We start from the raw sequence: 10107 nt of genomic DNA on the forward strand, positions 1-10107 counted from the left end.
ATTAATTTGCAATGTGTGCAATTTGTTTAAGCTACACCTTTTAAATTGCCATTAACTAAATCACTAACAACAAACCAATTATTGTTACTACTACTACTACTATTAGGCTATAATTCAAAACTTTTCAAAGAATTTGACGTGTCTAATACAGCTCACGGGGGTCTGGCTTATGTGTGAGCACGTGAGGTCATATGCTCAGAAGTTTGACGCTCATTTCTGTCTTTACATTCAGACTAGCAAATCACGAATCAGTTTCTGCCGTGTGCATGACTGTAACGCATTATTCAATTACACCGCATAAAAAGGCTGTGACATGTGTAAAACACAATAGAGCGCGTGCTCAAACTAAATACCGGCGTGTTCAATTGGACAGTGATAGTGGAGGGCACCTATAAATGCCACGCTGAGTGGGAGAGACTTTACACTGCAACTGAATCTCAACTCAGAAGCACTACGTCGATCTACCTGAGACGCCTACCTGAGAACCAGTTGCAGTTCTGAAGAAACAGAGAGCTATTTGCTTTACGACTATACTTTTAAATAAGTAATACTACTTTAATTATTGCTTAATTTTACCATTTTAATAATCTATACTCTTTTAAATAATAATTATCCAATGGAATACCAAAAGACGGCAGAATTGAACGGTTTGTGCAATGGCAAAATCGTCACAGAGTATCTCTGCCGTAACGGCTTTAGCGAGCTGACAGAAAATTTCGATACGAAAAAAGTCGCTGTCCAGCACAAAAACGAGACATCCCGGAAAGAGGCGGAGGATGAGTCGCGGTTACCTGCTCTGGAGGCGGCGTACACAACCATCCTGCAAGGTCTGGGAGAGAACACGGACCGCCAGGGGCTCCTCAAAACCCCGCTCCGTGCAGCAAAGGCCATGCAGTTCCTGACCAAAGGTTACCATGAGACCATCTTCGGTAAGTATCATATTATTATTAATCAGAAAATAATCACATTATAGGCTTACAGTTTCATTTTAATATTTTGCTTTAAATATAAATATAGTTCAAACAACGCTTTAATAAGCGATTGCAAGTTAGTCAGCAGAAATCACTTTCACCGGAGGAGGTTACTATAGCAACAGCAGCTACGCTGCTTGAACACTTCCAGCTAGAATCAGCTAGGATAGAAATATACTACGTTTGTGCTTTGTTTAAAAGTATTTAAACTCGCTGACTGTGTCAGACAACATTTGTGTTGCTTGAGACCGAGGGTACTCCCAAAATCACTGACAGACAGGGTTGCCAGGTTTTCACAACAAAACCCGTCCAATTTCGAAAGGGGTCCCCCGATAAAAAAAAAATCGTTCGTTTGGAGGGTGAAACACACGTTTTTTTTTTTTTTTTTTGGATAAATATCACGTTATTGGGGTCGCTTCGACCCGCGGACGTAATACAAAATAACCAACAGTGTTAAAGTAGCCTAATTCTGCGGGAAAACCTCGGATTTGGCAACAGTACTGACAGATAAAGTAGGCTAGTCCCTCTGAAACTCATTGAATTATTGGCCGATTGGGTATATATAGAAACTTAAACATTAATATGTTTTAGATATATTTTAGTTTTTAATACATAGTTCCATTGTTTATTTTATTAACCCTTTTCAGACCTGTTTTTTCACTGAGCATTTTTCCACTCAGTAGTTCTTAGCTCATCACTGAACTGGGTTTTTATAAATTACATTTACTCGTATGAAAGTAGCCAAAGCTATGATAACTTGAAGTGCTTTTCAGTGGGTTATGTTTGGGCAGTCACATAATGATAAAAATTATTTTATCCAATTCCACTGGTGAGGTATTGTATAAAATACTTATAAGTCATTGTGGAATTGCTCAATAAGCACCAGCTTCAATAGTCTGGTGTGAAGGACTACTTTAAACTAATCACACTCAAGCATTTGCTTTCTCCTGAACTGACCTGATTTATGAGAGCTTTTAATGCATATTGTTTTCTCGTTCTTTCATAAACCCTTTAATATTTTTATTTTGTGTCAGTTATATTACATTTCAACATATGTTTTCCACAGATGTCCTTAATGATGCCATCTTTGATGAAGACCACGAGGAGCTAGTTATTGTAAAAGATATTGACATGTTTTCACTTTGTGAACATCATCTAGTACCATTTTTTGGCAAGGTATGTCTCAGTGTCTGCTGATAATATCAATGAAAGATGCTTTTAGCCACTCTGTTCATACTTTTCATGTTCTGTGTGATGTTGCACCACTAAGCAAGGCGGTTTCACGGGTTGTAAGGGAATCATTGACGCATACCTTTGTGTTGAGTGCTGGGAGGTCAGTGGGTTCTTTTCAATGAGCCGAAGTACATATGAAATAAATGACTTTATGTTTATTACTCTGTAGGTTCACATAGGATATCTGCCGAGTAAAAAAGTTGTTGGCCTCAGTAAGCTTGCAAGGTCAGTATAACTTACAAACACACACACATACATACAATTTAGTGTGCCAGTCTCAGACGGATGGTAAAGGGCCTTGTTCTCACATCAGAGTGGGTCTGAAAAAGAGAACATATTAGTTACAAGCGGCTGAGTTCTTCTGTTATCACAGCCCATTCACTTGAGGCTTAGATCCAAAGCCTGGCACAGTGTCCCATCTGAAAAATGCCAGACTAGCTGACTTCTGGCGCTGAGGAAATCCCCCTCAACTCCCACCTCCACTGCGGGTAGTTGTGGGAACTATTAACATTGCAATCCTCACAAAATATCACGTGAAGCCTGATGCTTCCTTTGCATTAGTAAAATAAACCAGACTTCATGAGACACCATTCATCAGTCTCTTTGATATCTATTACTTATTCTATCACAAATATGTCTACGATATACCATTTGCACTACCAGTCTAAAGTTTTTGAACTTTAAGATTTTTATAAAGAAGTCTCTTCTGCTCGCCAAGCCTGCATTTATTTGATCCAGAGTACAGTAATATTTGTACTATTTAAAATAACTGTTTTCTATTTGAATATATTTTAAAATGTAATCTATTCCTGTGATTTCAAAGCTGAAATTTTAGCATCATTACTCCAGTCACATGATCCGTCCGAAATCATTCTAATATTCCGATTTGCTGCTCAAAAAACATTTATTATTATTATTATGTTCTGATTTTCTGTAATTTTTCTTGAACAGCAAATCAGCATATTAGAATGATTTCTAAAGGATCATGTGACACTGAAGACTGGAGTAATGATGCTGAAAATTTAGCTTTGATAACAGGAATAAATTACATTTTTAAATATATAAAAAAGAAAACAGTTATTTTAAATAGTAAAAATGTTTTAAAATTTTACTGCTTTTGCTGTATTTTTGGACCAAATAAATGCAGGTTTGCTGAGCAGAAGAAATTTCTTTAAAAAACATTAAAAATCCTACTTTTGACTGCAGTGTAGTTACGTACGTTTGAGAAACAATATTTAAAAATGGATGTTTATGAGAAAGAGTCAGAACAACACCATATAACATAAAACATACAGGAATATTCTGCAAATATTGTCATTCTTTGATTTAATAAGTAGCATGTTTGGTTAATATTTTTGTCCCTCTGTAGGATTGTTGAAATCTACAGTCGCAGACTTCAAGGTAAATATCACAACATTATCTCATTATTATCTGGATACCAAAAAAGAGAGACAGACCTATACTACTCTTCAAAAGAGTAATAAAAGAAATATATATTTTGTTCAAATAAGTAGTTTTCTTTTTTCATTCATTAAGGAATCCTGAAAAAAAAATCATATTTCAGCATATAAGCAGCATATAAAAATGATTTCTGAAGGATCATGTGGCACTGAAGACTGATATAATGACTGCAGGAACAGGAATAAATTACTTTCTGCAATTTAATAGAAATTTGGATTTTATTGATGGAAAACTCAGTTATGAATATGCTCCCTAATCTAAAGTGTCACAGTTGTCAGTGTTTTACTATTACTTTTATTACAGTCCAAGAGCGCCTAACAAAACAAATTGCAATGGCAATCTCTGAGGCCTTGCAGCCAGTCGGTGTGGCCGTCGTCATTGAGGCAGCGTAAGTATTTGAAAAAATTAAATACAATCATTTGATTATAGATTACAGTACGTTATTCAAAGTTATTAGACATCAAAGCGATTTGATTTCATGTAACTTTAAAGCTGAGAATACAATACAGTCATTCAGCTTCATCGGTCATGGCTGATGAATTATTCCTACAGTGATGAGTGTGAAAATTTGTATTTCAAATGTTATCTGTCAGCTGAATGGAGGTTTGTTGTTGCAGTCACATGTGTATGGTCATGCGTGGAGTGCAAAAGATGAACAGCCGTACTGTGACCAGCGCCATGCTGGGTGTGTTCAGAGAGGATCCAAAAGCTCGAGAAGAGTTTCTGGCCCTGACTAAAAGCGCATAGGGATCACACTTCCCTCCCTGCTCCAACTCCATCTCCATGAGTGTGTTTACAGCTGAACAGGTCAATGATTATTCTCAACATTTGAAACCCTCCATGGTGCTAAGAGAATCTCACTGAGCCAGAGCTGTAGATCCTTCCACAGCTACTGAGACCACTGAACTCAGAGGTCAGCACTGTTTGCATATATACAATGTGAATATTAAAGGATCAGTGTTACATGAACTACTACTACTAGACCTTGAATAGCCAAACATTCACACAGCTGCCTTAAAAACTGACAGAATATGTGAATTTCTATTATTTTACTTCTGTTATTAACAACTACTAAATTAACATATTGTCTCAGATTCTTGTCTAACCTTATGACTTCATACAAAAGATACTAGAACTAACTTGTATATAACTTTGTCATATACTCTGATTAGATACTATTTAAGAGGTCATAAGCTAACATGCTGAATAATTTATAGTTCTGTAAGTCGATGGGAGATTGTGACATTACTGTGTGGCATAATTTATATACGGTTAGAAATAAACAACACTGCCATTAGGATATCGTCACTTTTTTTTTTTTTACATAATACATAGGACGGAATTGTATAAGAAAACAAAGCAAATGTCAACTATGCCAACTACAAAATAAAGCACCATCATGAACTGCATTTGTCGCTGCTTTCTTATGCAAAAGACTGATTTCTGCAACATTTTATTTCTCAAGAAATATTTACAAATGTGAAAACAGTCCTGGACCATTCCTAATTTAATTGAAATGAAGGAAATTATTTTGAAGTATTGCCATTTTGTGACTTCTTACACTTAAAATGGCAAAAAATTACACATACTATAAGAGCATCCACCACATTTACTCTTTACAAACCGTATTATCATACAAGTATGTGAGAGCAAGAGACATGAAATCCAGAACTATGTATTTCCAAACGATCACTGAAAAAGAAATAACAAACTGATCACATAACATCTGCAACAGTGGAAACTGGTTTTAAACATCACTGTACATTGAGCTGATGGTCTATTTGTTTCATATTTACACTAGATTCTGTAATAGTGCACTGCAATGGAAACAGGAGAGGAATTATCACGGCAAACAAGATGGATGTATATATTTTTCTTTTTGAGCATTTGAAAGTCAAAGCCTAGATTTTACATAAGGTCCAATGGCTAAGTAGATAAAAAGGGCAATAAATTGCCATGAGGAGAATGTATTTTTAATAAATGTCAAATAAATGTCTAACTAAAGTCGTCATGTACGGTAGTGTTAAAAATGATAAATTATTTCTTAAAAAAAAAAAAAAAAGAGGTTCCAACTGAAAAAAAAAAACATTTATAAAATATGTTCCCTAGCAAAAGTACTCAAGGAAGGCATCTAAATTGTCCAAACAGTACAAGCCGATATATTGCTCTAAGGTTGTAAAGTGAGAGAAAAATACCACTGACATATTTTCATATAAATACAGTCATAAACTAGTGCACTCCTTTCGAGGTCTTTGCCACAAAATGCCACAAACTTAACTCTCTTGTGAACTAAAATGATCATTCTCAACACTTGGAAGAGTCAACACGGTCATCCACGAACATCTCAATCTCCAGCAACAAATACTAAATCAAACTGAGGTCTGTTTGTAGTTCTTGGTGTCAAGAACCTTCTTCCCACACATGGCGCAAATTCCTGCAAAAGAAGAAAAAGAAGGGTTCATAATTAAGATAATACATTTAAATAATATGGTAAGACACCATTTCTGTTTTGTACAGCTAAAAACAGCTGGAAGCGGATGAGACTGAAATCCAAAGCCATAAAATTTACAAATGGCCATGCCCACTCTTACTAAAAAAAAAAAAAAAAAAAAGCTTCTAGAAGCTGCTAAATCATATAGAGAAGGACTTAGTAACTAAGAAAGGGCGCAATATTTTGACAAACTAAAGTTAATAGGTGGTAAAGATACGTATGAGCAGTATTAATTAAGATATTAGGCTAATATTTCACCTACATGACCGGAAATGATAAGAACAAACATGAATGTTGTCAAGATTCTTGTCCTGGAAAACTTGATTCAGTTTGGCCAAGCACAAATGCATTTTGTTCCTCAGACAGTTTTTTTGCACTCTTTTGGCAGTCTATTGTACTCTAAATGTTTTTCCCGGTCTGACTGATTATTAAAGCCCAAAACATGACAATAATTGACACTTTTCAGCAGCAATGATCAGCGAAATATGTGTTTAGTTTGGTTCAGTGCCAGCAATACGGCCGATTGATGCCGCGTTGAGAAAACACTCCATACATCTCACCTTTTTTGTAAGCACATCCTTGACAATAATGGGAACCAGACTGATGGACGGAGCTTTTGCATATTCTGCAAGTGGCAAATCCAGACTTTCCATAAGGATCGAACCTGTAAAAATCGCATACATATTGTTATTACGTTATTATAACTTTCACATTTAAATGTATTTTAAGACTAAATTCCAAGCAACTAACCTGGCTTTTTTGGATGTCAGCATTTTATTCTCATTAAGCTTTCGACCACCACTCTCTGTAATATAACAGTTTTCAGGTTAGTATTCAGTGTTGACAAAGCATACACTACCAGTAAAAAGTTTTTGAATAGTTAGATTTTTTTTTTAAATAAGTTCCTTCCGCTCACCCAACCTGCATTTATTTGATTTGATAACATTTTGAAATGTTTTTACTATTCAATATATAAAAATGTAATATATTGAAAATATATAAACATTTATTTATTTTCCTGTGATTTCAAAGCTTAATTTTTAGCATCATTACTCCAGTCACATGATCCTTCAGAAAGCATTCTAATATTCTGATTTGCTGTTCAACAAAAATGTTTTATTAAAGGAGTAGTTCACTTTCAAAACAAACATTTACAGATAATGTACTCACCTCCTTGTCATCCACGATGTTCATGTCTTTCTTTCTGCTGTCGTAAGGAAATTATGTTTTTTGAGTAAAACATTTCTGGATTTCTCTCTATGGTGTCTTCTATGGTGCCCCCGAGTTTGAACTTCCAAAATGCAGCTTCATAGGGCTCGAAACGATCACAGCAGAGGAAAGAAGGGTCTTGTTTAGCAAAACAATGGCTTCTTTTCTAAAAAAAAAAAATTACAATTTATATACTTTTTAACATCAAATGCGTTTGAGATTAAAAAGTATATAAGTTGTAACCAATAACGCTAGATAAGACCCTTTTCCTCAGCTGGGATCATTTAGAGCCCTTTGAAGCTGCATTTAAACTGTATTTTGGAAGCTCAAACTCAGGGGCACCATAGAAGTCCATTATATGGAGAGAAATACTCAAAAAACAACATTTCTTTACGAAGAAATAAAGACATGAACATCTTGGATGACAAGGGGGTGAGTACATTATCTGTAAATTTTTGTTCTGAAAGTGAACTGCTCCTTTAAGTTTTATTTGAAAAATAAATCTTTTGTAATATTATAAACATCTTTATCATCACTTTTGATCAGTTTCAAACATCCTCGCTAAATAAAAGTATTAATTTCTGTAATTTCTTTAATCCCCAAAAATAAGTAAAACAAAATAAAAAGACTGACTCCAAACAGTGCAAATGTAAAAAATCTTGAAAAAAAAAAAGTACTCAACTGTTTTAAATATTGATAATAATAATAAAAATGTTTCTTACAAAGCAAATCAGCAGATTAGAATGATTTCTGAAGGATCATGTGACACTGATGACTGGAGTAATTAGGTGCGTTCGACTTCATGCGGCGCTGCGCAGACCGATCGGCGACTGACTTGAAGTAGTGCATGCCGGTTAGAAATTTTGTCCGACTTGAACCGGCGCCGACGCCGAGGAAGAGGTCTCTGCAGAGCAAACGTGGGCGTTTCTGAATTTTGTGGGTGTTTTCAAACTGCTGGGTGTTTCTAAATCATGATATCGAAATGATTCCCTTTACCTAACCCCACCCCTAAACCTACCGTCACTATGACGTCAGCCAATCAGGTACCATGGTCTAAAAACGCCCCGATCTAGTAACTCCCATTACTTTCCTGCAGAGACCTATACTTGCCGACGCCACGTGACGTTCACGTGTGGCATCAAAGTAACGCGAGAGCGTTTCAAGAACAGCCGGCTTGCTCAGCCAGCGCAACATTTCAGAAGGGACTGCGCCAGGCTGTGATGACGTCACAGCTTCTCATGATTGGCCACATTCACCACATGACGATGATCACGCGTGTTTCGTGCATAACAAATCAATTTGCATGCCATTTCGTAAATAGTTTACGATCTTTTGACTGCAGTACATTTTTTCCCTTAAATTCTTTTTATTGGATTTGTGCATAAGTTTATTATTGTACTTTTTTCATACAGACCACTTATAGTATTCAGCTGCATATTTAAGTAATATTTTTTATGGAATAACTAAAATGTCACAGACATTTAATCTAATGTGGTCAACATTGATTGATGCTGAAATCTGTTGCTGCTTTACTTGCATGTGCTGCATTTCTTCCAACAAAAAAAGGTATTTCTATAGCTTCCAGTTAATCTGCAATAAAGTAGGCAAACGCCACGTGATCTGCCATGTTTGAGGGAGCAACGAGATCTTCAATTTGTCCGACTTCACGGCTCCGTTTTCAGCTCCTCCCCGACTGCTTTCGGCTAATCTCGCCGATCGGTCTGCGCAGCGCAGCATGAGCTCGAACACACCTATTATGATGCTGAAAATGTAGCTTCATCACGGGAAAAATAAATAAATTTTAAAATATATTAAAATAGAAAACAGCTATTTTAAACAGTAAAAATGTTTCACAATATTACTGGTTTTGCTGTACTTTGGAATAAATAAATGCAAGCTTGGTGAGCAGAAGAGCCTTCTTTAAAAAACATGTAAAATCTTACTGTTCAAAAACTTTTGACTGGTAGTGTAAATACAAATATATAAGAGGGTAGACATAAACAATACTGAATCTTTAAAACAATGACCTGTTGTGTTTCTAGCCCCATCTTTCCAGGTATCAGGCGTGATGACTCGCCCCAGTTTCTTCTCGCCTGCGGAGATCGAAACATACGTAATTCGCAAACGTACTTACGTCAGTCCACAAATTTAATGTTTGATTAACATCAGAATTAACAGCAGGTGTGTTTATCATCGTCGACATAAACAACTAACGTTAACGTTACAAGCGACGTTCATATTTATAGCCACTGTTTTGTTTTCTTTCGCTAATCTTGCTAACGAGCCACAGCTAACGTTACTGAATTATTGCATACGAACTACAATATTAATGACGCAGACATATACATCAGCATATCCTTTGATATACAATATGATTTACAGTGTAAATACTTACACTTCTCGCAAACCATCTTCAAATATGTCCAAAAATCGATGCTAACACGTCTAAATAGTACTGAATTGTAAATACGAAGCTAGAAACACTGCTTAGTCTAGTGGCGTATTATGATACGTTGTCAAAACAAAGGTCCCAACTTGCTATCTTTAGCGAAACAAAAATTAGTTTGCAGTAACAGTAATAGTATAATAATAATAATGTTTTAAATTATTTTATTATTGGAATCGTTTATTATGTACAATTATTTATTATGTACTATTATCGTTGATTATATACAAAGCCTTAAAGGGACTTTGGTTTTTGCCTAAATTAGAGCTATTGTTGGTGACTTCATTCTACCGGAA

General features: G+C 35.6%; 2 protein-coding genes across 2 annotated transcripts; one reads left to right on the forward strand and one right to left on the reverse strand.

Moving 5' to 3' along the window:
• Nucleotides 1-224: 224 nt before the first annotated feature.
• gch2 (GTP cyclohydrolase 2) lies at nt 225-4880 on the forward strand. The gene is made up of 6 exons (XM_073828175.1): nt 225-929; nt 2038-2147; nt 2374-2429; nt 3574-3605; nt 3969-4053; nt 4283-4880. The coding sequence occupies exons 1-6, from the start codon at nt 617-619 to the stop codon at nt 4410-4412; spliced, it is 726 nt and encodes a 241-aa protein (XP_073684276.1). The 5' UTR covers nt 225-616; the 3' UTR covers nt 4413-4880.
• A 376-nt stretch (nt 4881-5256) lies between these two features.
• On the reverse strand, nt 5257-9871 carry cript (cysteine-rich PDZ-binding protein). Its single transcript, XM_073828176.1, has 5 exons — nt 9761-9871; nt 9393-9458; nt 6907-6961; nt 6717-6820; nt 5257-6099 (listed from the first exon to the last, which is right to left on the reverse strand). Exons 1-5 carry the CDS (start codon nt 9774-9776, stop codon nt 6035-6037), a joined length of 306 nt encoding a protein of 101 aa, XP_073684277.1. The 5' UTR covers nt 9777-9871; the 3' UTR covers nt 5257-6034.
• Between the last annotated feature and the right edge of the window lie 236 nt (nt 9872-10107).

Source organism: Garra rufa, chromosome 22 (assembly GCF_049309525.1).
Source record: "Garra rufa chromosome 22, GarRuf1.0, whole genome shotgun sequence".
Classification (NCBI taxonomy): domain Eukaryota; kingdom Metazoa; phylum Chordata; class Actinopteri; order Cypriniformes; family Cyprinidae; genus Garra; species Garra rufa.

Bases quoted from the DNA above. Each gene is read 5' to 3' on its own strand.
- gch2 (XM_073828175.1), top strand. From the start codon at position 617: ATGGAATACCAAAAGACGGCAGAATTGAACGGTTTGTGCAATGGCAAA. The intron at 930-2,037 runs GTAAGTATCATA...TGTTTTCCACAG, and splicing joins TTACCATGAGACCATCTTCG to ATGTCCTTAATGATGCCATC. The intron at 2,148-2,373 runs GTATGTCTCAGT...ATTACTCTGTAG, and splicing joins TAGTACCATTTTTTGGCAAG to GTTCACATAGGATATCTGCC.
- cript (XM_073828176.1), bottom strand. The intron at 6,821-6,906 runs GTTAGTTGCTTG...CGATTTTTACAG, and splicing joins CTGACATCCAAAAAAGCCAG to GTTCGATCCTTATGGAAAGT. The intron at 6,100-6,716 runs GTGAGATGTATG...CTTCTTTTGCAG, and splicing joins AGGATGTGCTTACAAAAAAG to GAATTTGCGCCATGTGTGGG.